Here is a 27,761-nt window from a genome sequence, read left to right on the forward strand (position 1 = left end):
TGCTGAGGCTGGATGCCAGGGATGAGGAGCAAGGTGGAAGGCAGGTGGCCTAAGGTGGCCTAAGTCCCTCAGTGGGGACTCCTGCTGGGCTGACCCACTCATGAGCACAGGACGCAGGCTGCAAGAGGGCTGCACCCGCTGGCACAGCATTACTCACCCGCGACGCTCAGGCACGTGCCTGGGACTCATCCCTGCAGCAGCTGGGTGCTGTGACCACTTCTGTGCTCACCCTGCTGCAGTGCACACTCGCGGGGTGGCCAAGCGGGATGGGGACATGGCTGCCATGCCTGAGCCATGTGGCTTAATAGCACCTCACTCACTGGGCTGTGCTGCAGCTCAGCCCAGATGCCCAGGGGAAGGCAGACGGGCAGCTTGAGCTGAGAGAAAATGCTCAAGTGCCAGGCCCTGGGCAGTGGTTCTGGTCCATTCCTCTAAAAACATGCTGCTGCCTGTGAAGCAACTGTACTTTTGGAGGAAGAAGGAACCAGGTGGGACAGACTGATTAAAAAACAGTCACTGGTACATCAGCAGTCTATGTGCTACTGTAACCTGTACCCTACCCAGATGCAGCTCTGCTGTCTGGCTGTATCATGTAAATTTCCTGCTGATGTAAGAAAATCAGTTGCTCTGCCAACAATTTTTCTTATTTCTACCAAAACACTAGTAACTGACTATTTCATTGCCATTGCTGTTGTCCTCCACTGAAGCAGACTGGGACTTACATTTATAATATTCTAATACTGTAACTGGAGTCTTTACCAATTCTGTTGTAAATGGTTTTAACATTTCCATGAGAAACGTCAGTTGACCACCCTGTACTTGTATGTGAAGATACAACTGAATAGTCTCCCTAGTTTTTCAAGGACATCCACCCATTCAGTCTCCTGTCTAGATCTGCTCAGGGACTGATTTAGGAATGTGCCGTGAAAGACCTTGGACAGTTTTCTAGTTGCAGACAAGGGGAGGTAGGAGCTGAGCGAGGCAGAAAGCTGCAGAAGAGGCAGGGCAGTCCCCAGCACTAACAGATTAATGTTGCCCAGCAATTCCCAGCCACTGCCACTGGAGTCCCAGTGTGGAACTGGGACTTGCTGGTTGGGCAAGGCGCTCATGTTTTCATCAGCATTCCTGCAGCAGTGAAGATGCATCCTTCAGTTCTGGCCTGCCTGATTTGAGACCCCATGGTCCCAATTGCAGAAATGCTGAGTGCTCAGATGGGAAAATTGTGCCTGAATATAGGAAGCTCTCAATAATGCTAAGTATTTGGAAAAATCAGGCTCATGACAAAACAAAGTGGACCCTCAAAATCAGTGGCCCATTCATTCTTTTGCACCTGAACTTCTTGGTTTGTCAGATGTGAGCAATAGTACCCCTTCATCTAAAAAATTACTGCACCAACACATCTGTGAAACGCAACTGGGGAAAATTATTAATTCTGTTTGGAGGAGTTCAGACAGTGCTCAGCAAGCAGGGCACAGGGCCACAAATTTCAACAGACGAAAACAAACTGCTGAATAGCTGCATATCAAAGAAGGGCCATTACATCTACACTGAATGAAGCAGGAAAAAACGAACTTGGGAACATGTAATTAAACTCTGCATCGCAGATCAGCCACAGGAGGACACTTCCCAACTTCTTTTCAATTTTGGGGAACTGCAGGGGAAGGAACTGAGAGCAGGGTGGGCAGCAACGTGGCTGGGCGCAATGCCAGGGCAAGTGCAAGGACGGAGGTGAGGGGATCAGCGTGCAGGCAGGGCAGCCTGTGGGGATGCTGTGCCCTCCTGCAGGACACATTTGTGCAATCTCAAAGCTCCCTGGACCAGCCCAGGTCCCATGCAGCCTCGTGCAGCTAATGTCGCAGCTCCTTTCACCTCCCGGGCTTCGGGTAAGTGAGGTGGGCAGGGCTGGGGAGTGGCGGTGGCATGGGGCCCAGCAGAGGGTGCTCACAGTGCTGCTGCCACGGCTCCTCTGCGCTTCTGCTAAAGCAGCACTTTTCATTTTGCTGGGAAGTTTTCAGCAGCAGCAGCAGTGGTGGATTTTGAGAAAGGAAGTGAATACAGTCAGGCTCCCGCGGTCTTTCCACCCATCCTCAGTGCTTAGCGTGAGCAGACTTCAGTCCCTCTGCCCACAGCAAGCATTTTCAACCCAGTACCCTCCCTTGAAGCACCGGGGTTGGGGAGCTGGCCCTGGCCACCCAGCATGTCTCCGTGAGGTCCTCTGGGAATGGCACCAGCGGGGAGCACTGCTGCAATGCTGCAGTTCCAAGTCTGGACCCCCCCCTAAGTGGTTTACTGGCACTTCCAAGCACACATACCCAAGGATGAACGCTTTCCAGGGTTTGACGTTCGCTGCCCAGGGACACTGTGCAGTTCCCCAGCACTGCAAAAGAAATGACACTTGCATTTTGTTAAAATTCATCGGATTTTAGATTTAAATGACCTAAAATCCTGAATCTGCCCCTCCAAGTCATTCATGCAAGTGTGGCTTTGCTTCCTCTTCCTTTACAGCACAAAGATGCTAACCAAGGCTTCCTTATGGCTGAAAAGCTGAATTGCTCATGGGGAATAAAGAAGGGATAAACAATGCTTTTAACAATTGATATTGTTCAAAAATGGAGGGTTTCTTTTGAAAAGATCTCATTCACTTTTCATCACTTAGGTGGTTTGATTAACTTTGGTGAATTTTACTGCATTTGGCTAATAATGGCAGGCTGTTTTTATGGCTCTTTCGCAATTGCTTTCACTTTCTGGTTCTCAGGCACAATTCTCTCTGGGCTCACAAAGCCATTTTACAACAATAAAACCTGAATTAAAACATAAAGAATATTTTATTTCTTCACCACTTTTCAAAATACATTTCGAAATTTGGACCTAACACAATGTGACAGCGTGGTTAGGAAGGTTAATACTGAAAAGGCCCATCAGCTGTGTTCTTTACAGGCCTAAGATATTTTAGATATAAAGCTGTCTGAAGTGCTTGTACTCGAATGCAGCAGCAAGAGTGCAAAACTTCTAAGAGGGAGAGAGAAAAAGGGCTTTTTTGTTGGGTGGTGGCAAGGTTGTTTTTCTTCCTGATGGGAAAGCAGGATTTAATGTATTTAGGAGAAACTGGTATTATCATCTTTTCAGTGCTAGTCTTTGAATGTTATAGCTACTTGTGTAACAGGTGATTGCCTAGATCCCTTCTAATCTGCTTGCACGCTCAGTTTGTATTTGTTGGGGAACATGGGAATACTTCTATTAAGCATTTGTCCTGAAATTTCACAGAACTACTACAGTAAAAATGGAAAGCCCCCTTTAAATAAAACCTGCCTTCAAAGCAACAGATCGGTAAATAAATTCGTTAATTGGTTGAGAATATAGTTATATAGGATTGGCAATAATGAAAGGTAGCTAAAAGGAAGGAACACTGGTGCTTGGATGTACAAGGGCAGCTTCTAAGCACCATTTAAGAACTGTGATTGAGCACTAAATGCCACAAAAGGAAAATACAGCTTGACATTTGTAAACTGAATTGATTTTCATGTAAGAGGCGTAATTTTACCCATCCTTAACTGCAGAATCAGTATTCCAAGATTTTGCAACTGTGCCATCTTATGTCTTTCCAGATGATCCACTGCCATGCAGAGTTACAGTGAGGGGTGCTTATTATTTCCTTTCTGTATTTTTTTCTTTTGTAAATGGAGCAATTTTGTGGCTAGGCAAGGGAAAGAAGTCAACAGCCCTCAAAAAGTGACAGGACTCTACAGAGCACATTTCTGACCCACCAGAATGCCCACTCTAAATTAACATAACTGCCTGACATTGAGGGGCTTTTGTACTTTTAAACACCGGTTGCCATTGGAAGAACCCCAGAAATGTTTAATGCCCCACTTCTACCATGAATTCTCTGTGGGCGGACCTTTACGTCCATGCACAGCCCCATTGAATTTGCTGGGAGTCAGCATGGGCAGACAGACCTGAATTTCTAATTGCTGTACAGGAATATAGGCTGCAAGGGGCTCCCAGGGTCATCGAGTCCTGGCCCAAGGTACTATGTCAAATAATCCTCTTTCAGTGAACTTCCAGGTTACGTTTTAAAGTGGAATCGGTCTTTTTGCCACCACTACTATCAGGCTTTCTGGCCTGGCTGTGGGTTGGAGAAAGGAGGAATTGTCTTTTTCTTAATAAAATGTTGGAAATGCATTTGATCAAAATAATACTATGTCACTTCCTGTTTAAAGTCAGAAGTGTAATGAACACACGTCCATCTTTCTTCAGAAGACAAATGAGAATGCTTTTTTCACGTTCATCTCTGAGGTCAGCAAAGGCACAAAGGTGTACAGGAGATGCTGTGACCACAGCATGTGTACACAGCTTCATACACAGATTGTGTGAAACATGCACCTTGCTGGGCTTGCTGATTTTATTATTTAAAAAGTAATGGAAAAATCCATTCTATGCTGTGCAAACCTTATCTGCAATAAAATGTTTCACTGACACAAAGATGTGTAGAATTACACTCAGAATTCGTATTTTCTGCAACAGTGCTAAACAAGCCTTGGGCTAGCTCTCATGGCTTTTGGTGGCTGCTGGAAAAGTCCCTGGCTGGGGAAGGGGCAGGCTGAAGGGAGGCAGGGCCACTTGGGGCAGTCCTGCAGACAGGAGCAGAGGTGCTCCTGCACCTCTGCCCAGTGCCTCTCCAGCCAGCACCATTCTATGTTTGCCCCAGGAACCATTTGTGTTGCCTTGTTGTGTTTTTTTCCCTATGTCCTTGTTTAGAACCATATCTAAATAATCAAACTTATTCAACTGGAGCTAAACAATTAAGCTGAAGAGTATAGCATGGGGTAACCAGAAGCCAGGGAATATGTCTGCAGTGCTGCAGCACAGTCAGTGGGAAGATGGCACTGCAGGGACGTCTCCCCTGCCTGGCCCTGGGTGCCCCCGTCCCCACCCCGCCTCCCCTTCCCCAGGCAGTGACAGTGATGCACTGCCCAAGGGGGGCTCAGTCCTCAGCTCCCCCTGGCGCCTGTAGTGCAGGGATAGAAAATGACCTGCATGGGGATTCATACACGACAGGGAATTGAATTTTCTTTGTGCCTTATTTTTGCAATGTTACAACATTTAAGACTCTGAGTTTTTAAAAAACGAGTCTGTGTAGTTTCACGCTTCTGCTTCTTTAGTAAACCTCCCACATTTACAAAATGGGTTTTGCAGCAGTTATGCTTGCAAGCTGAGACAAGTGCTGGTGGACCTCCCTGCACCCTGAGGAATTCCAAATAGTATTAGTTTACTCCAAGAATGGCTTTACAGCATTTATGGGGCCATGCTGGGTTTTCTGTTCAGGCCCCCACCCCTCCTTTGCCACACATGTGGAAGCGCTGCCTTCCCCACAGTCTGCACCTGCCTGAGAAATGAGAACCCCAGCATGTCCCCAGCTGCCAGCCCCATGCACTGCACACAAGCACCAGCTCAGCGGCACCTCCTGTTCCCCAACAGCATCGTCCACTCACTGCTGGTCAGTCCTGTTGCCAATCTACCTGGGCCATTCAGCTGTTTTCATGTCACAGACACCGGCAGCGCCACTGGTGATCACATATTATCTGGTGGGAGAGTACTTGTTTTGAGGGAGATTCTTCTCAGAGGGTAAGATGTAAACATTAATTGTTCACTGAACTCCTTCATTTGCTCTCTTTTGTTATGAAGACACAAAGAGGACCTACACTATATAAGCCCATACATTTTGTAAACAGCATTACATTATAAAAACCTACAGAAAAAGGATTGTTAGGTGGCATACTTAGGCCCTGGCAAAACCTTCAGTCAAAATACAATGAACTGCTTTTTCATTCACATGCAGTGCAGTAACATGGAGTATTACATGGCTACATCCTGCCTTACCAATACGCTGGAGGCACACATGTAGTGTCCTGGCATGTGGCAACATGGGTATGGCAGCACCCACAAATCAGTGGGCATGTTACATGGGTTACTGAGGCATGGGCTCTGAAAGCTGCATTTCGATAAGGCTGCCCAATGAGAAAACCTGGATGTCATGTTCACAGGAAGCACAAGCCACTGTCTGGATGAAATTGGGGCTCGGGTGGAGAAGGTGTTCCAGCTGTGGCTTAGCCTGGAGGACGCTAAGCTGAAACTGGCAGGACAGAGGGAGGTTGGTGCAGGTCCTGCTTGAACTTCTGCCAAGGCCACCCACAATGCTGTGGCCATGGATGATGACACAGGGCTTTGCAGCCAGGGAGTGTGGGGAAGTCTGGCCAATGACACAGTAGGAAGAGGGGATGTGCATAAGGTACATGAGAAACACTCAGTGTAGTAAATTTACACACTAGAAGAAACAACCATGATGAGAATAGAGTGGGTGCAGGTGCCTTCATCTCTGGGAAGGCACTTGACCCAGGGGTGACTGCAGTAGCAGTCTGCTTGGAGCGGCCCACAGGAGTCAGGGCTACTGGGGGAGTGTGGGCATGGGGGCCCCAGGAGCTGCCTGGTGGCAGCGGGGTCTCAGGGAAACCACGCAGTACTGAACCACTGGGCAGGAACTGAGGAAATGGTACCTTCTGCCAAACACCTCCTTCCACAAAGTTAATTGAACCTGGCAAAATGGGACATTCAGCAACCCAGCACACCACCACATATTTAGTATATGAATAGTGGAGATATGGTGTATTTTTGCTGGGATGTTTCTCTGCCAGGAGCATTCCCCTGTTGCAAGGTTTCTGGGCTATGTCTCTGGTCTCCATTATGCAGGGCAAACAGTTGCTGGATAACACCTCTGGCCAGAGCCCATAAATGCTATGGTTTCCAGTACTTAATTATAAAGAGCAAGCGATAGCTTCTCTCTGCTCCAAGCTACTGTATTTTACCAGAAATCTGAACAAGAATGGCCTGTCTATATCACCCATTCATGCCATTATTTGCTTTTCAGCAGTTATGTCAATAAAAATCCAGGTTCAAGCTGAAAGAAGCTCTTTTGATTTTTTTGTGACACTGTAGAAACAGTGCTAGGCTACTCACAAATGTCTGTGGTAAACATATCATGATTAATATCAAGGTTCAAAGCTAGCTAGAGTAGAAAAAAAAAATTACAGCCAACTTCACAAACTGCCCTTGCAGGTACAGTATGAAGACTGAAAAACAAATCAAAAACAAAACCTTCCTCAAAAAAGCACAAAGGAAAACAAAAAAGAAAAACAGAAAAAAAGAAAACAAAGCAAAAAACAAACAACCAAACTAAACTAAACTAAAATAAAACATCAAAACCTTGGATTGGGCCTTAAGGCACAAGATCAAGACTCAATGATAGAACATTTAGACAGGTAACGTTAAAAAAAAAAAAAGGAAGTGATACAGACGAATGGTATATGCTTGGAAGGCTTGAACCAAAAAGGACTGTCCTAAAGATACCCAGAGGATAACCCTAATGTCAGGTTTTTAAAAGGCCATGCATATTTTCTATGCAAGCCCTTGATTTTGTTTGTTAGGAAACAGATTATGTTGTAACTTATAGTTTAGTTACTGAATTATTACCAAAAGCATGACGTAATTTGGTACAACTGCTAAAGTAGATTAACAATGAGGCATAGTGAACCATGTCTGCTTTCAGAGAGGCCTCTCCCTTCAGCAAATGAAGAAAGGGTGAGAAAGGAAAATGTGGTATCACGGTGAAAGGAATATTACACCGAACAATGATGAACACAGAAATACTAGGTGTATTCCACCAGGCTTAGCCCTAGAAAACATACTCAGAGTGGGAAGCAAGTGAGAAAAGCTAAAGCTGAGTGGACGCGAGAGCAACACTCACTGATTCAGGATCCCTCTGCTGTTCAAGGAAAGCTGAAAACTCCACCAGCCTGAGCTTGGTTGTACCAATCGATCGGCCTTGCCATGCAGGGACCGAGGGAGCTGGAGCTGACGTAGGCTCAAATCCTAAAGCAAAGAAACCATTTTCATGAAGAAGTTGATTGTTCCTCAGTTTAAAATGTCTGAATTAAATATAATCAGGAATCACCCATGTAGCCCATTGGTCATTTATATTAATTTTAACAAGAATTCAGAGACTTAAAATAGGAAAAACAAAAAGTAGAAAACAAGGTCCCAACAGAGTAAGCTAAAACTGGTTTAATTAAAAGATCTGCTGCTTTGTTTCCTAGGGCTTGTAACTAATCATAGAATTTTTGTTTAAATTATATACTAGATTGCAGAGATTTATAGAAACTTCACACAGACTTACAGCTGACCCTTCCTTGGAAACAGGCAGCAAGACTCAGAGGAGATATTACTGCCTTGGGAGTCAGGAGAACGAGCCTCCATTTCTGGCTCCTAATGTGCCACGTTACAAGTAAATCACCTCTCTTTTTGCCTGTTTCTCCTGCCACTCTCAAGTCCTCTCTCTGCTATTTAGAGTACAAGCTTCCCAGTGCAGGGACTGTCTCTTACTATGTATTTGCACATTGGGTCCTTGACTTCTTTTGGAGCTTTTAGGCATCATTATATTACATATAATAATAAATAATTACTGTAGAGAGCTGAATCATACTCTAAAAAGAAAATTTTAGATTGATAATAAAGAGGGAATGACATGATCTAGAGAGAGAAGGGATGTTAACCACAATTTCTAATTCACCTCAAGAGAATGAATAAATGCTATCTCTTGCTTCTCATTGTGGAAAATCAGATGAGAAGGAAACAAAACAGCAAAGGAAGAAGAGAAAAGCTGTGGCTGAAAGGCAGAAACTGATCTTGGGAGAGACACAGGCACAAGAAAGGTTAGAAAACCAAGATGAACCTTAACTGGTTTGAGAAGCAGGGAGAGGTCACAGATAGTGGATATGCCCATATCTCGCAGCGGGAGTTTGGGAGCTGGCTCCAAACCTCAAATTTAGGCAATGAAGGTTTGAGGCTTGTGTGAAGCAGGGAATTACAAAAGTGACTGGTTAGACGTGAACAGGAATTCTAATGACGGAAAAACTATGTGTGATTTTTGGCTGGTTTTGAAATACTAACAATCCTATTTTGAAAGAAAACATAGAAGAATAAAAGATGATGATTCTAAATGTCTGACATAGAGAACAATTTAATAAGTAAGGAATATCAAGAGAAAGGAAATAATCAAGGATGCAGAAAGATAGTTATAACTATTGTATGGTATTGTATAAGTATTGTATAGCAGGAAGTTAGAAAATAAAAAGTATGAAAGTGTCAGAAAACTGCAGGTCAGAGTCAGAAGCATGGTGTAGTTTTGGCAAGGGAGATGTAAAGTTAATTGTCATCTACGAAGAAGTAATACACTTTCCTGAAATTATGCATGAAACAAACATGGGAAAAGGAGTATGGAAGTAGCCATAGAAAAGCTTGATTGGTTTGAGCAAAGGAAGTCACAACAAACATTAAGCACCTATCAAAGTGGTACCAGGCAGACCCGAACTTTTTCGGGGGGTAAAGAGTTATCAACAACCAGATGCACAGATGTGTCCTATACTTAACGTTAAACATAAATGGTTCTGGACTAGTTTTTTGCCTCAATTTAAAATAATGAAAGCTTATTCTTGTTACAGATGGAAGTAAGATTTAGCTATTAAAATATAAACAAGCATCCTACTATTCTTGTTTTACCGTAGCATTTTCCTACAATATGAAATGCTGACTAGAGATCATATATCACTTACATACGAGTGCTTCCTGTCTAAAATGTAAAAACAAACACAAAATATCCCAGACCCACTGATTTTCCCTCATATATAACCAGGTACTAGGACATTGGTAGCTGTCTGGGACTCGTCTTTGGTTTGGCTACTGGGGCCATAGATACGGAGTAGTGGCTCTGTCCACGTCAGGAATTAATACATCACATCCAGGACACAATTCACGTCTTTTAAAAGGTGACTATAAATGAATGAATTACCTGAAATGGGAGCTGTGACTGATGGCTGTATAGGATAGGCCTGCTGAACGAATGGCTTTACACTGGAATAAATAGTTACACAAAAATCATACACCATGCCATCTACAGTAAATTCCATTACAGTCACATACACAGTTAATGAGCTTTACCCACAAACATATCTCCTCCTTAGATAGAATATTTAACAGACAAACAATAAATAGTCAATAGCAAGAGACGGGGCATGAGAATTACACCCAACATGTAAGTGAGAAGCTTATCTGCACTCAGTCATGCAGTGGGAAACCTAACCTGCCAGCTGCAAGTATTGACGCAGACACGGGTGGAGATTGCTTTACCTCCCAATAAATCCAGAGGACATTGAAGGACTGGGGCACAAAGACTCTTTCCCATGGACCTCAAGGAAATAAGGTGGGGACAACTTGAAGAATAAGGCTGGCAGATGTTGCTCCAGAGACTGCTGCAGGGCTAAAAATGTGACACGTGATGGTCGCCCGAAGGCTTCCCCTGTAAAGTGCTGTTGCTACCAAGGGGCAGTGACCCCATCAACCACTAACAGGTCATCATCTGCCCTGCAGGAAAGTAAGTCCCCCTTGTCTCCAGTACTGCTTAGATATTTAAATGAGGGTGGAGGTATCTGTGCTGGAAACCTATTCACAGGCAAAACCTTATTAGTTGCTTCCCTGGCATCATCATTGCATCTTATCATGCAAAGAGAGAAAAAGGAGTGTGAGCATTAGGGATTTAGCCTCAGTTGTGAGGACTGCGATCCCTTACAACTTTTCAAATGTGAGTTCACATCACTGTAGGGCTCTTCCTTTCCCTACAACTACCTTTTCCTTCGTTTTAGAAAAATTCACAAATTAGTGCCTCATCAATATCCTCTGGCAGCAAAGTGTAGAAGCCAGCCCCATGCTGCATACAGAAACATACTTTAATTTCGAGACTTACTCTTGCGAGGATCCAGGCTGCCCTGTTTGAATCATGCCCGGCCAAAACTGAAAGAGGAAAAACAAACAAACAGACCCACAATTGTTTTCTCTGTTGAAAGATTTTGGTTGTTTCTGAACAAGCATGATTCCTTTTGCAAAGGCAAGTGAAAGCATTAATCTATTCATTCAACCTTAGTTTTCTACTGAACAGTGTTAGAGAATATAGGGATTTTTTTGGGACTCAGCTAACAACTTACCCCAGGTGCCCCAGGAAATGTAGGACGGGGAATTCCTGGCAGGCCCAGCTTGTTGTGAATAGCAGTAGCTGAGACTATCTGAGCTGATGACATTGCTGCCATGTGCTGGAGTGCTTTGTCCTTTGCTGTCTGATCCTTTAATATGACAATTACATGGAGTCTTAAAACATTTGGCACAACAAATGATGTTAAATAACTGCAGCTACAAGCACGTAACTAAAAACTTAAAAAGCCACACGGAAAATGCAAAAATAACAAACCATGCAGGAAAAAAAATACAGCACGGAGGCTAACACTCAAACTACCTCAAGGCAAAACCTCCTCTCAGACATGCATGGTAGACCTGAATTCTCACAGTCTGCTCTGCCAACATGCAGAAGGCTCTGGGAGAGCAAACTGCTGCCCACTTATTTATCTGGGCAAATTCTGCTGATTTTAAATCATGCTGGAGTAAACACAATCTGCTGCTAAGGCTCTGCTTGCAGGACAGGGATCACTGAGATTTGAGCTCTATCATTTAGATCTAAGAGAAGTTTGCCTTTAGTATTACATAGTAAAATGAGAACACAGAACTGCAACTGACTGTAAACAATGACAGACTTATCTTAATGCTTACAGGTTTAGACACATTTCAGAGTCTGTTTTACAACAAATATTTTAAATATTAGATCACAAAAATACAAATTACATTTTAAATTTCCAATTGTGGTGCTTCACTAATATAAAGTGTTCCCAAAGAAAACCAGCCATAAAATTTCTGCTGTTTTCAAGCATATATGAACAAGTTTAGGAAAAGATGGGTTGTTATTGATTACTTGTATTAGAGCAGCGTTCGGAGTCCTAGTCACTGCCAATCATGTATGATCACAGAATAGAAAAGGAAAGCCTCTTAATGCAACAGGGTTAATTAAGTGGGTATTTTAGGTCAGGTAAAATAAGTAAACAACAGACTGTTACTATCTGGTAAAGTGCGGTTCCTCATCTGGAAATACTGGATTAATATGTGCTAATATTTAGGTACATGACTTAGAATGAAGGAACACAAGCAATATTAAGCAAGGATTTTTTTGGTTGTCTGGTTTTATTTTACAAGCAAAGTAGCAAGCATGCTGGCAAGAGATGCATGCTCTTATATACAGTATATGACTTTGCACATACGCTCCCTCTAAAGCTTATATGTAGTAGTACTATAGGTGAGCAGTTCTTCCTTTGAATAGCTCCTTTAGAAACAGCACAGGCTGAAAGTACAAGAAAAGCTAGCCAAAAATTCTGCCAAGCACAGCTAAGGTACATAATACTTGGTTTAGTTAAAATACTTACCATGCTTGTTACCTGGGTACAACAACAAACAGTTTATTAAAATGCTTGTGTAGAATAGCAAATTTTTAGCAAAATAAGAACAAAATAGTAAGAGACAAAGGAAGAGCAGCTTGCTCAACATTAAATACTAGGTTTAAACAAATGCATTATTTTCACCTAGGGACTGATTCATTAAAAGGAAAAAAAAAATCTGCAGAACTCTGGGCGTAAATGATGCCACCTCCCCGTGTGAAAGCTGCAGACAGTGAGTGCAGGGGATCGCTGCTGTGCTTGTTTCCCTGAGCTGGGACACGGGGGCCTCCATGGGCTTCAGCCTGGCGCCCGCTTGCCCAGGAGAGCGGCAGGTGGAGCAGGGGAGTAGCTGCTGCCAGCAGCATGCCCTCTGCACCTCACAAGGGGAGAGTCTCAAGCGCGATCTGCTTACAGCAGTAGTAAGATTGGCAGGCCCTTGGGAGCTTCCTGCACGGCAGGGCAGGATGCTGCTTTCTGACCTGTCTAAACCTCGGGAGCACCACACTGCAGCTGATGATGCATCTACAGAGCAGCTTCTGTCCTGTTGCTGTGTGTGATCAAAACTTGGCCGCTTCACCAACCTGTAGGTTTCCCTTCTATCACCATCTCACTTGGTAAGGGCTGCATGTCAGCTCTGACCCTGCCTGCTGCTGGCACCCACCCCTGCCCGCCCCAGGATGGGAGGGTGTGCAACAGAGGTTTGGCACAGGATGCTTTACTGACTGTCTTCAGATGCCTGCAGACCACGGGGCTAAAAATTGCCTTGGCAGGCGTTAAGAGGTGGCAATGTCCTGAGATCCACGCAGCACTCCAAGGAAGCCAACCTCGCTACCATCCTGCATGGGCAGAAGGACCCCCTGTCATGAACACATGAGAAAGGGGGGGATGTCCTTAAGCAATAACTGGCACAGACTATGGAGATAGTAGCTCCATCAGGCCTTTCTGTGTCTTTTCCCCTGTATTTTGTTATGTGAACTCCATACTTTCTTTTCACAGGAGCTGCAATGCTTAAGCTGTCCTGTGAAGCTCTTATCCTCTAATAGCAGTAAGTCTGATGTGCCTTGACTTCAGGAACAGTGACACGGATTTGGGGAGGGAGGAAATATCTGCTGTTTTGTGATGTGAGAAGGGATGTTCCTCTCTTGGCAATTGCTGCTTTTCATCTAAGAATGTTCTGTATTTTGTGATGGCCACTCATTCAGTCTTTTGATTACATTTTAGGAGGATGGAGAAAAAGCAAAAATAGATAGGTGACTGCTTAGCAACACAGCCCTTGCAGGAGGGCTAGTCTTCATGAGTTTCACAGACTCTTATAGAACTTCCCAGTGGCGACAAATCTGCCAGCTCTGCTGAACATCAAGATACTCAGTCAACATGCATCAAAGGGAAGTTTCACCTTTTGTAGGCTTAGGAACCTATGCATAGTCAGAAGACCATTTTTCTAAAAGTAGTTTTAACTTACATTGAAACGTGGAAGAAATCCAGTTCAAAATCAAATGCAAATGCTTAAAAAGGTACTGACTTCTACTAGCACAAAGCACTTTCAGCTCCAGGAACGTTTTGTAGAGCTGCAAGGTGGTGGCCTGTGCTTGTATAATAAGGCAGACTTCACAGTCTTCAAAAAGAAATCGGAAAACCACATTTTGAAGCTGTTTATTTGAACTGAAATATCAGCTTGTCTGTGACTTAAAAAAACAAATATACTGGGCTTTTTTTATGCTGTGGAGAGCGCGTGTAACCAGCAGGGAATGACTTTCCACCTGTCACTGCAATGTGCCGCTTCTGGGATGAAACTTGGTAACTGATTAATAACACACAATGGTATTACATCACAGTTTAGGTGGCAAGAGAAGTAATATATCCAATTAAAACGGCAGGGGTAATTTAAACAGGCAGATTACAGTAATTACCCAGGTTGGAATTTGGCCAGGACAAATGGGTTAACACCCCTACACTAGACAGGAACGTTGTGGGATTTTCAATGACCGCAAATAGTTAAGACTTTGATTTCCTATCTTGTCCGAGACAGAAAGGATTTGGTTTTGCTCACTTGTGCTGCTGTGTGAAGCTGGAATAAATCTTTTCTGGTCATTGAGTTTTATTCTGCTGTACATAAAATAAGTTTGGCCCAGTGTGCTGCAGAGCACCATGATTGTGTTCAGCAGGGGCTATGAGGGGACAATATCTCCCACTGAATCATTAAATCCTGCCGGGGCTTAAGGTATTCCTTGGATAGGTCCCATCTGGCCCTGCCCAGGCTTGACCCTACTTAATTTATGAGCTCTGATGGGATTGCTGCTGCCCAGGAATGATGCTGTAGTAAGTAACAGGCTGCACTCTTCAACTGCTGTCTTCCCCTCTCCTTATAAAAGTCTTCTATGCTGTGGTACGTAATTGGTGATGTTACTGAGAAGGATTTACAGTGCAATCAATGAAAATCTGGAGTAGTTTCACTAAATCCCTAAAAGTCATCACTGTAATGGAGATCAGGATCTGCCTCTTGTTTTAGCCAACTGCTTCTGGCTACAGTTGCAAACACTTTGTTTTTGGAAGGGGTAAGCTCTAAGAACCTAATGGAAGGAGACTACATAACTTTTAATGAATCAGGCCCTTGAGTTTTACTTTTCACCCATTAGTTTTGGAATGTAAAATACATAGTTAAGTTAGGTAGGAATAATACTCCAGTATCATCCAATTATAATTCTTAATATCCATAAAAGCCCCATGTGAAATAAGAGTTCTACATGACAAGCACAAAGGGATTTATGTTTGACTTTCCTTTAATCCAACATAAATTGATCAGTTCAAACTAGTTCCCCAGCAAAAATAAAAACTGTTAGCCTAGAATGATAAATGGGGCTTTGAATACCATGTTGTCTATGACTTTGGAAAAAAAATCTAAGACAGTCTGAGGAAAATTATGCACAACAGAACACAATATTAATTCAAGCAGGCCTAAAACCTGTATGAATATTTAAAATAAAAAACTTCTGTAAGGAGAAAAATATGTCAGAAGAGAAGAAACAACAATTGGCTCACAAAATGAGTATTACAGTAACACTAACATAAAATAGTTTCCTAATAAGCAATTTTGCAGATGTTATTTCTGCTCAGATCTTGTATTGATTCAAGTAACCTTTGCAATAATTAGCTGTAGCTCAAAAAAGATAAACAAATCATGAAAATATACAATTGTTCTGGACAAAAGATAGAGAGCACTTCAGTGTTTCTAGCCCTGATCTCCAATTTGCTTATTATTAGAGAAGACAGGAGTAAATACAAAAGCTGGCTATTTCAGCCAGGCAATAGCTAATGCCAAGAAGAGAATGCGCATTCAAAGCTGTCCCAACTTGCTGCCTAATGAGTAGCAATTAATCCATCTTATTGTATTTCAAAATGCTGAAGACTCCATTCACATCAAAGGGAATTTTTCAAGGCTTTTATCATTGTTCATTTAAAAAGTATAGAGCTATCTTTAGCATTTCATAATTGACAACAATATTTTCTTTTTATCCCTCAATGTGGAATGTAGAATAATGGATTTTAAAACATGTAATATGTGTGAACTGCAGGCATTTTAATGTTTCTTTTTGTCTCTGTCTAATTAATATTGCACTATGAAAAAAAAAATCTGAAATGAAAGTCTAAGATAGATGTATATCCTGCTGTGAAGACCTTTACTCTTTGTTTAGGCACAACTTCCAATCCATCTTTTCTCCTGAAGGTAATTTTGGCACCCTGTCAGTGCAGAGGTGGGAAATGCTGCAACCTAACACTACAGACTGGTGTATTTGACATGGAAAACATTAGAAAGTAAAAATTCTGCCTTGCCTTCTCCAGTGTCTGCATGAGAGGAAATGTCATGAAGAGGAGTCGCCTTTCAGATCTGTCTCTAAGGACTGCTTTATCCCAGCCTCTCTTTCCTTTTTCATGAAGTGAAATTTCTCTAACCTCAGGAAGATTTTAATAACCTCAGAAAATTAAGATAAAATCTTTAAAGCAGGAGTGTTTTGCTGTTGTAAAAGAAATTAAAATGTACAACATCCCTGGAAGGGCTGATGAGACATTCTCAATTGGTGGTCCTGAAATGCAACAACAGCATTTACTGGTAAAACTTCTCTTTCTTGCAGGCTAAGGATCTATCCACCTGGAACACCTCTAGGCACTTGTCCTCAAAGAAAAGGGACTTCATTGGACCAAGCAAACTTGATGACATACAGGCAAGTTTTCATCTGCTAGTTAAGCTTCAGTAATATTCTACCCAATGACATGGATAGATAAATTCAATGCCATGAAGATAGCTCTGAAATCTTTCCACCCATTTGGATATTCGCAGAATATAACCACAAGAAGATTTGCCAAGTCTTCTCCTTGCCATGAGCAGGGTCCAGATCAATGCAGGAAAGAAAGATTTCTTGGTCTACACTAAACCCAGCAGGTATTTGGAAAAAAAGACTTACTAGTTATACCCTTTTTCAAAGTAAAAGACCAGGGACTGTGGTCAATGACATAGATTGGCCATATCCTGAAAGATCAATAAGAAATGGTATTATAAGGAAAACTGCTAGCAAATAACATCAGCTGGGGAACAAGGGACTCCAAGCCATGCCCCTGCAAACCTCAAATCCCTGTTCATAATTATTTCAGCTAAAGCAGTGCCAGCACCCAGGGAACCACCACCTTCTCTGCAGTAACCTTCCCTGTGTACATGTGGGAGGTGCACACAGGTGGGAGGTCTGGTGGCAAGAGAAAGAAACACGGAAGACAGAGATGTCCTCAGGTCAGAGCTGACTGATCTCGTAGTTACAGACTGGCATGAAGAATCTCTGGATTTTGTCCACAGGGTGCTTTCCCCTCATGCTGTAGGTGGGAAATCTGACAGTCTGACATCAAGTGCATGTGTTATTTTCAGTAGTAGTTGTTTTCCTGGAAGCCACCAATCAAGGGTTTTACAGAGTAATTGTAAGAGCTAGCTCACTGCTAACATGGTGAGAGTGGCCCAGGTCAGAAGCAGTTGTTCCCCTTGGCTATCTTCTTCCTGGTCTTCCCTTTGCTGGGAAATGCTGGCAGCACTACTCCAGGAGGATGAAAGCCCATCACCTTCCAGGGGAGGGGTTGATGGGGCAGTCTGGGCTGCTGTCAAAGTGGTCCCTGATGAAACAGTGAGAATATGCAGATCCCAACATGTATTCACCTTGACTTCATTTCACATCAGTGATGTCCTTCTCAGGCAGTTTTCAATGGACTTCAGAAAATATGGATAGTTCAATACAGGAATAATGAGAAAAATACAGGCAGTGGTGCTATATAAAATGTTTGGAGTAATGAGGTTCCTTCTCAAGTCCAAAACCAGCAGCTTCTCCCAATTCCAGTGAGTATTTGCAGCTCCTTGGGAGAAAAAAGCGAGGGCTATCTTCTTGATAAGGTAGCTCCTTTACAGCACCTTCTTGCACATAAGTTTCAGCTCTTCCATTTGGGGAAAAAATATCTGGTGAAGGCTGCAACTCCTCTGGAAGTGTCCCGTGCAAGAGGGTAGATGCCATGCCATGGCACTTCGTTCATTGAGACCAAGAACAGCAAGAAAAAGAAGAAGGAAATGGGGAGAACCTGGCTCCCCTGCCATTTCTGGGCACTTCTCAGGCCAAGGGTCCTAGAGGAGTTGCATGGGCTGTGTTGGGACTCCTGGGGGAGCTAAATCATGGGGGCAGGAAGACTACCTGGAGGCAGCAGGTACAGGACGAACCGCCTGGGACCTGCTGGCCAGAAGGATGGGCTGAAGGACAGGGCAGCGTTTGCCACTGGTGATTCCTGAAGAGTGGCAAGTGCAGGGGCTGGCAAACCTGTCACTAGCATGCTCTCCATATCCATGGAGCAGCTGTTGAAGCAAACACCTTCTGTAGAGCAGCAGAGACATGGATATGGGAGACTCTTGATGAATCGATACATTTTTTGCATCAAAACGGTGGCTCCCTTGTTCTCTGCTCAGCTTTGGGAGAGCTGCAACCCACTGATGGGTGGGAAGTGGCAGCAAGGTTGGAAGGTCTTATGAAATATCTTGTTGCCCTAACATATCTTTCCTTCTTCGGGCGACTCCTCAAAATGAAAAATCCCTCTGGATCTCTATTTACTGCAAATGCTATCTAGGCTAGAGGTCTCAAATATAACCTAACAAGAGGTTAGCTAGCTGCTTTCTCCTTTGGAAAGCTTCAGTAAAAGTCAGATAGCAGGTGCAGCAATTAAGAATTTTATTTATTTATTTATTGCTTTAGAAATGTCTTCATATTTTATTTTTGGCATTGAGAAAATGAAATATTTCAGAAGAGTAAATCCAAAAATTTTGTTAGGCTTCTAAGCCTGCATTTTGGTATCTAGGTGAGTTTCCTGATTTTTGTAGCCCTGAGTGCTCAACAGTCCTATAAAACGCCCTGAGAGCTGCTGGTGCTGAGCACATCTGAAAGTAAGGCAGCCTACTCACATACTTAATTTTAGGCATCAAGGATTGACAATTTAAGCTTAAAATGCTACATATCTCTGTATTATTGCACCCTCGGTTAAAAAGCAGTATGTTTAGGTTGTCTTAGTTGTTCTTTACAAACCCCAACTGCTCAGCCAGTGCAGCTAAAAAGCCAGCCACCAACAGCCATACAAGCTTGCCAGCATGCTGCCCACTGCGGATGAAAAACCCAGTGCTTCTGTCAAGAAGGCCTATTACACAGCCAGGCTGTTATTTATACGCTGCAGTTCCAGGATTGTGGTAAGCATCCGCAGTGCTCACCACTTAGCATTGTGAAATTACTTTCTGAAATGTTTTTGCTTTTCAGCTAGAACAAAAACATGATTTGTTCTCATCTGAGGAAAAAAAAAAAACAATAAAAAGAAAAAAGGAGGGAAGTAAAAGATTTACAAGTTCCTTTGCTTTTTATTAAAAAGAAAAAAAAAAATCGACAGCAAAAATTGCAAAACACCCTCTTCCACTTTTAAGTAATACGAAAACAAAATGAGTCCCAGGGTCTCCACTGGAAAACTTGAAAAAACAAGCAATCCAAGAAATCCCCATTAAACATTTCCAAGAGTTTCTTTTTAGCCTTAGAATATACTTCATGGAAACCAGGGAAAATTGGGACGCGTACATTTCATCATGTCAGATTGAGTAAACATACTTAGTTTTCCCTGAACAGGGCTCTGACTGAGGCTCTCCAAAGAGTAAATGCCAATATTTTACTTTAAAAAACAAAATTTCAGAGAATCTTGTAAATAGTACGTAACTTCAGGTAATACTAGATTGTACTCCAGTAACACCTTGTAGCTAGAGCAATCGGGATAAGCTGTGCTCTCTGGCACAGCCTATTTTAAGTATTCTTGATAGCATTTCAAAAGCAGAGACAAAAAACATTTGGGAATGGGAAACAATTACCCCGATTACCTCTCTAGAAAAAAAAAAGAAAAAAAAAAGTAAAAAGCATCTACACAACTGCTTAAAAACCCTGTGTATTTAAATACACTCCTAGCACTCAACTGTTACAAAACCAAACCAAAAATAAAATAACGGGTTAAAAATCAGGTTTAGGTGCTGAGCTGTTACAAAGAGTAGCTCACTTTGCATTTGGACAGTGTTAAAACAATGTTTTTAATGTGAATGCTAGTGCAGAAACTGGAGATTAAACACAAAGAGACACAGACAGCTACCACATGCAGGAAAACGAGGTTACAGGCACGGCAGCACCAGGCGCTCGTCCATCACCGCGGGGAGGAGGAAGGGACAGGCATAGCAACCACAAGCCCAAAAGCAGAAAAGCGCATACCTTCAGCTTGGAATGAAAATCACGAGATTTCCTTCTGGCAAGAACCTGAATGTGACTAGACACCTGCAGGGTAGGGGAAGGGAGGAAACAAAGGAAAAGCCTGTAACCATGGAGATGAAAAGCCCCCTACAACTGGGCAAGCCAAACGTACCTTAATGGCGGCTTGAATTTCTCGAACTTTCTTTCTTGCTAAGACCTGTATGTGACTAGACACCTACATTGTTCAGGTTTATAGGAACAAAAAACAAAACAAACAAAAAAAAAACAAACAAAAAAAAGAAAAACAAAAAGCAAATCAAATTTAAAATATCTATTTTTCTCTTTAAAAAAAGTAAAAAAAACTTTTCTGAGGGGATTGAGTTATTTGCATCTTCAGTAAGCTCTGCTGTTAAAGATACCACACTCCCAGCCAGATACCAAGCTCCTAGCACTGAGGCTTAACAATACAGGTCATCACTGCAGTGATTTGATTAAGGGAAAAAAAAGTGGAACCCACCAGGTTGTGCACTCAGCTACAAGAGAGAAGACAGTTCGCAGCTGGCTGAAGCTCACGTGCTTTGGGACTGACCCCATCTGCAGCCGGTCCCGCATTCTGGTGCAGGGAGCCCACAGGGTTTCCCCCCATCTGTCAGGGCTGCAGACACCCACCCTGACCTCTTGACACTAGGCTGGAGACGTTAGGGCATTGAGAAGTCTCATCCGTTAGTTAGGCTGGTGCTCTGCAGCTCCAACAAGGAGCCTCAGGCTGTGTTTTGGCCCCACTGCTATGCCCCAAGTTCTGGACCAAATGGTAAAATATTGATACAATACAGGTCCCAGAACCTGTTCTGCCTTTCTCTGCAATCTCAGCGTCAAGTCCACCTGCAAAACGCTCATGTAAGCAGACACCAGTAACTTGGCACCAGCTCAAGCAATGTCCAGGTTTGGTCCATTATCATTACGTTTTGCATTTCAATAAGAAATGTGTGTAAAGTCAGTCCTGCACAAGATCTGTTATTGGCCAGAAGTTATTGCCTGTGCAGTGAAGGGTCTGGGACCTGACTGACGTTTCTGTTTACTCAGGCACATGCTGAAATCCATGATATTGATGCTGAGGGTTTAATGATGCTGTCCAGCATTGCTCGGTACTGCTCAGCATCCTGCAGACCTCTATGTGAAGGTTTAAAAACTGCAGTGATGGTAAAAACTGCTAAAGAGAAATCTTTTATTCTTATTTGTCACAGGGCATACCATACCAGGTGGTGTGCAATTTTCCTAAGTTACAATTCCTGTCTGGGAAAGAACACAAGCAAAAGAAAAGGAGAAACAAAGCTTCATTTCCTCCCTCTGTAAGTCTATTCCATGACAATAGCACACAAACACACACACACAAAAAAAGCCTGTATTTTTAGTAGAGAAGCAAATAATAATGCATAAATGAGCATGGCTCCTGAAGGACACCTTCAGGGACTTCTTCAGAAACAGCTCAGGAACCAGTCTGCAGTAATTCAGTGTTATACTATTACTTACTAAGCAATTTTGTAGTCAAACATGTAGACCAAGTTTTGACACGTGTTCGCTTGTTTTGCTTTCAGTGGGATATTAGTGGTGTTAAAGGTTATACAGGAAGCACAATCATAACATTTAATTGCTCAGTTGAAACTCAGATATAATGACAATTGAACTTTTCTAGACAATTGTCAAAAGTGATTTATGAAAAATTATAGAGGGACATACAAGTATGGAGGCAGAACATCACCATATGTAAGCCATCACAACCCTCTTGGCTTCACTGCAGCTCTACTAGCATATACTGGCCAAAGATCTAGCCCACATAGTCTGTGTTTCAACTTCTGATGCAATATTAAGATCCCCAGTGTAGCCCCCGACAAGCAGAGTTCACATGGGCTTAACAGGGCAGAGCTTTCAACTTTTCTCTTTTGTTTCAGATTTCTTTGCCAATCTTTTGTTTATTCCTTCTCCATGCACTGCAGTTTCTCTCTTTTCTCATGGCTTTTTTCATCCCTCATACATATGTTTTCTTCCCAATTGACAAAGGACACCACCCAGGGCAAAGTATCACCCAGCTCAAAATGCTTTGAATACGAGCGTTGGCAGCAGGCCATCTTTGTGTGTGCTGACTCAGCATCACCTTTCTCTGCATTACAAAACACGTGTAGCATGCAAGCATACGAGACTCTGCCTTCCCCTTCATCAGTCACATGGATGGGGAGGAGGGGAATCTCGCACTTCATGTTAGAGAAAGCAAGGGGACTGTGATTTGCGAAGCATTTTGAAACAGCACAAGGGTTTAGTAACCACCACATTAACTACACAGAGCGTGTGCCTTCTGTAAGGCTGCTGATCACCGTGGATATTATAAATTAAAGGATTTAGTCATATGAGATAAGTTAATGGTTATGCGATAATCATCTGAAAAAGACTTAAGACTGGTTAGAGGTTTATTCTGACTCATTGAATGAAATCTTACCATGGTCACAGACCAGGAGCCTGAAGGCTCTTAGGGGATTTTTTTAAAAATTATTATTTCATCCTGTAGCAAGTACTGTCCATGAGCTGAGAGTATGATTAGGATCAGTCCTGCTACTTTTTATTCATTTACCTTTCATATCCAAGAATCATAAACTTTATAATATAGGTGAATTGGCTGGACATTTAGAAGCTCCATTATTCACCATCTCAAAATAATTATTACATTGTGTAATTGTCCATATAGAGAAATAAGGCACAATGCTTTATGCTTCTACTTTTACTTTTGATTTTTTTTTCCCAAACACAGGGATAATATCTTCATGTACCAGAGGCTAATAAAAAATGCACCTCCAACTGTCAAGGAAATGATGCACAACACAGAAATCTGGAGTTTTAAATATATGTCTTAAAAGCGTATATTAAATCAGAACAGTGAAGTCAACACATCATCTCATCAGAGCTGAAGCACAGACAGCCACTGCAGCCAGAAATGCCACGTTTTGTCATTCACTGACATGCATACTTCCCCACTGGGTTATTTTACCTGCTTCCTGGTCCGTGTCTTCCCTGTTCTAAGTTTGATGTATCTGGCTATCAATTCATTCCTACCTGAAACAAAGAAAAATGCACGGTAAGAGACAAGCAGCACCACACCATCATAATATTGGTATTGAAGTCCTGCAGCTGTTCACAGGCAAAGAGGCAACACCTTGGCCAGTGCCCAGGCTGGTCTTGGGCTGGAGACCCTCCCATCCTGGGGGCTGACATGATATTTGGGCTCCCCTGGTTTAGCTTCTGACTAAACCAGGTGACGTCTGACCCTAGGCCCACCTGGATCTCGGGAAGAACACGTACCACTTGAGCCAAAGCACCAATTACCCTGATGTTACAGCTTTATGTCAACTTTTTCTGCAACCTTAATTCTGAAAGTTGTAGAGCAAAATGTGCTCATCTTACCAGGGAGCACTTTGCCTCCTCCACTGACCATAATCAATGCGCCAGTTCAGCAGGTTATTAATCACACCCTTAACACCATGCACAAGAGTGGTCACCCTGCGGTGCAGAAGTTCTTGCTGCAGTGGGTCCGATCAACATGGTGGTTTGTTATTTAAAGCTCTATTTCTCTTGGAAATGTAGAGTATTCCAAGTTTCTAAAATGGCTATTTGACTCTTCTTCAATCATACATTATGCTACTTACAAACTAACATTTTCTTTACAAGTAATTTCCTTTCTAAATATTGCTGACATGGAAGATAACAAAGTTTACATGGTGCCCTGTTTATTTTCACTGCATATTATGTTACTTCTCCATGCATTGTGATAACTTAAATATACTTGTTCAACAAGTCCTAAGTTATGAAGCTATTTGCATTCAACACAGGGGAGAAGCATCAAAAATGAGAAAACTGATTTAGTAGCAAGCTGAAAATGGGAAGGCTAAGAAAATAACTTGTTACCCACCGAGTTATTTTGAAGTGGATGAGTACATAGCTGGGGACTGCAGAAAGATATTAGACCAGCCAGAGGCTCAAACTCGAAAGAGTCTGATGTGAGGGACTGACACGAAGTTTTCATGTAGCATGCCTGCTTCTGAATGGTATATTGTTGACTGGAAGATTGAATACAATTTGTTTAACTAGACTGTCATTTTCCTTTTTCCTTCCATTTCCTTTTGTCTCCCTCCCTGAACTTTATTTTATACCCTTTGTATAACGTCCAATGGCTCTTGTCTCTTCTACATTTTCTTTGTTAAATGGGTACTAGATAAGAAATAATGTGTCTCAGATCTGAGCTGTGTGTCCTCCAATTCCCTTTTTCTTTGCCTGGATTGTGTGTCAGGCTTCCCACAATGTGCCATGGTAATGGTGATGTGAGGCTTCTAGCTGTTCAGCAGGCCTCTTCGGGACAAAATTCAAAAGGTAAATTTTGCATGAGCAAACTAATAAACAACCAACATTTCTGCACACAAATGAGGGTTTTCTGCATGCAAAAGGAGCAGCTAGTTGCCTAGCTTCACAAAAAGACCTTGTCTTCTGCCTGGACAGCAGTCCTGCAGCACGTAGTGCCAAGAAGGTACCTGTTTCCACATGGAGCCATGGCCTTCATGTTCATGAGGTGAAACTAGCATAACACTCAGTTTCTGTATCTCAATATTCTCCAACTTTCATTATCATCATCATCCAAATAGTTCACTTCAAACAAGGAAGAACAAATCTGTAGAGAATTGAAACACTGCTTTACCCTTAACAAAAAATCCCTGCAAAAGCGGGAACAGCAGCACTTCTAGGACCAACAACTGAGTACAGACAACTGATAATGTATAACAACTACACTTATTTCATGGAGGTATGAGGATGAGACCGGTTTTGACTCCTGCTGCTTCTGAGGCCTAATGTCCACTGTGAGTGAATTTTCATACCTGTGGCTGTCCCCCTGTGCTCCCATGCACTAACAGCAGCTACCCCATAGTGGCATAACTGCATATTCACTTGCAGGTGCTGGACATGAACAAATGAAGCTGCTTTACCCTTCATCAGTATTAAATGGAAAAGTTCTACAATGGAGAAGTGTCAAACAGTTTGGAAAACGGAACTGAGGGAGACGTTGAGAGCCTGAGACCTCAGCACAAGAAAGAGGAAACAACACGCCATGTTGACACGTAAACTAAGCAAGCTTTAGGCAAGAGTTTTACAAAATCTTTTGGCAGAGGCTTGGTATTTTCATGACTTTATACTGTCCCTTAAGGTTGTCCTTATCAGCAGCTGGTGACTCTGAAAGGCCAGTGACTCTAAAAGGTGATGTAAAGAACGTGTTGGCATCTCCATCCCCCAATCTGCACTGACCGTGTTTGGGATACATGGTCACAGAACAGGTCACTCCAGCCATCCCTACCTGGTAAGGCAGGCCTGTGCAGCCCTCAGCTGCAGCTCAGGCAGGAAGAGTTAAACCTTCTCATGGCTTCACAGTGTTCTTCCAAGTCAAGAGAGCTAAAAAATCTGTTTTTAAAAGAAAGCTCACAATCTCAGGCAGCCACTTAACAGGAAAAGAGTTTTATAAAAAAACACCAAGCACTGAAAGTCTAGACTGTATTATACAAAATAGCAGTCAAATGCTGTCTCCAGCTGAACCCCAGTCCATCCATGAAGTGCTCTGGCTTGAATTGAGAGGGGTTTTTACCAGCCGCTCTCCAGCCTGGCAGGGGTATGACTAACAAGATTGTGGTTTTGCAATGTGATGTCTTCCCTTAAGGTGAGGTCTAGCTGGAGTTCAGCTCAAGAAGAGTCAATATGGCATGGAATAATGTGACAAGGAGGAGGAGCTCTACAAGAAACCATGCAAAGTGACCAAGGCAACAGCCTTATTTTCCTTACAGCCATATTTTCAACACAGAAAAGAAATATGCACCCAGCATAGCCAGAGCAGAAGATATTCAAGCCTCATGAGGCTCAATAAATATCTTCTGCCTAGCCAGAATGATCTGAAAAGACAAAATATCTGTTCTGGACCACCAAAAAGCCATAAACACAAACATAAGACACAAACATAAGCACTGCCTAACATATACAAGATAGATGTCCCCAAGTAAAAGCTTACAGCCTTTATGTTATCTACCAAACACTAATGTTCTTCTTTACCAGTTCTGACAGATACTAACAGAAAAGATCTTATCTCCAGACCTACCAAGGCACAGAGAGGATTTTAGAGAAAGGAATCACAGAATCACAGAATTGTAGGGGTTGGAAGGGACCTCGAGAGATCATCGGGTCCAACCCCCCTGCCAAAGCAGGCTCCTTAGAGCAGGTTGCCCAGGTAGGCGTCCAGACAGGCCTTGAATATCTCCAGAGAAGGAGACTCCACAACCTCCTTGGGCAGTTTGTTCCAGTGCTCCATCACCCTCACCGTGAAGAAGTTCTTTTTGCATGTTGGTGCAGAACTTCCTGTGATCCATTTTGTGGCCATTGCCCCTTATCCTGTCCCCACAAACCACTGAAGAGAGGTTGGCCAAATAGCTCTGTCTCCCACACCTCAGGTATTTATAAACATTGATAAGATCCCCTCTCAGTCTTCTTTTCTCAAGGCTGAACAGACCCAGGTCTCTCAGCCTTTCCTCATAGGGAAGATGCTCCAGGCCCCGTATCATCTTTGTGGCCCTCCGCTGGACTCTTTCCAGGAGATCCCTGTCTTTTTTGTACCGGGGAGCCCAGAACTGGACACAGAAAGGAAGGCTGAATAATCCTAAAAACACTCTCCTTTTCTTGGCAATGAGAATTGTCTGAAACAAAAGAGGTTCAAGGAACTTCTTTAATTGGCCTCTAGAAACATTAGGGTGAAAAATGCCCATTAAAAAACAGATCTGCTTTTTTCTAGGAAGAGCTCAGCTGTGGAAATACTTTCCACAAACACCCTCCTTTTCTCTCCCTGTCACAGATCTAGCTGGGAAATTGCCTGGTAGAATAGGAGAGGTCAGGTTTATGAACTGTAAATGTTCAGCTCCTTCTTCTTGTCATCTGCTATGACAGTTTCCTACTTTGAATGTTTTGGTTCAGGTATGAAAGAGAGGTGTGGGAAAGGTGCCCAATCAGATGAAACATCTTCACAGCACAGCAATCTTTTCCAAGGATCTTGAAAGGATCAGGAGAGGACCAAAAGTAGTATTTTATATCGGCTCCTCTTAGTGTTTGTTTTTTCTTTTAAATTCAGGCTTTATCTGTCATACCCTTCTGTACCACAACTGCAATTGCAAAACATGTTTTTTCTCTGTGCACTGATGGTAGGGAAGATGCATTTTAAACAACAGAACATCTTTTTCAGTCATGGCAGGAAGCAAAACTGGGTTTAGCTGCCAAACAGTGCCAGGCTTTGCCCACAAGGCAAGGTGGTGTGAATGCCACCTGGGTCCCTTGGGGAAATGGCCGGGCCCACTGGGTTCCCTTTGTCTGCCCCAGCATGTGCCCATCACTCTGAAGGAGGGAGAGGACAGTGATCCCTGACACCTCACAGGCAGCAAGGAGGACTGACATTTCAGGTCTTCTAGTCCTAAATAAGGAGAAGCAGCTGCAGAGT

The 27,761-nt window shown here is 42.9% G+C and overlaps 1 protein-coding gene across 13 annotated transcripts in view; it reads right to left on the reverse strand.

The window, feature by feature from the left end:
• TEAD1 (TEA domain transcription factor 1) overlaps positions 1-27,761 on the reverse strand; it is a 160,609-nt gene that overhangs the window by 24,011 nt on the left and 108,837 nt on the right. For 3 of the 13 annotated variants that reach the window (XM_080593054.1, XM_080593060.1, XM_080593059.1), the window contains 8 exons: positions 23,241-23,305; positions 20,376-20,438; positions 20,225-20,287; positions 12,411-12,422; positions 11,091-11,225; positions 10,853-10,899; positions 9,902-9,963; positions 7,802-7,926 (listed from right to left, as the gene is read on the reverse strand). In XM_080593054.1, coding sequence (XP_080449180.1) covers positions 7,802-7,926; positions 9,902-9,963; positions 10,853-10,899; positions 11,091-11,225; positions 12,411-12,422; positions 20,225-20,287; positions 20,376-20,438; positions 23,241-23,305 — 572 coding nt within the window. The remainder of the gene's footprint in view (positions 1-7,801; positions 7,927-9,901; positions 9,964-10,852; positions 10,900-11,090; positions 11,226-12,410; positions 12,423-20,224; positions 20,288-20,375; positions 20,439-23,240; positions 23,306-27,761) is intronic. The other 10 variants (XM_080593062.1, XM_080593063.1, XM_080593061.1 and 7 more) reach the window with 10 other exon arrangements.

The sequence above is a fragment of the Anser brachyrhynchus genome (assembly GCF_964034855.1).
Source record: "Anser brachyrhynchus genome assembly, chromosome: 5".
In the NCBI taxonomy this organism is placed as follows: domain Eukaryota; kingdom Metazoa; phylum Chordata; class Aves; order Anseriformes; family Anatidae; genus Anser; species Anser brachyrhynchus.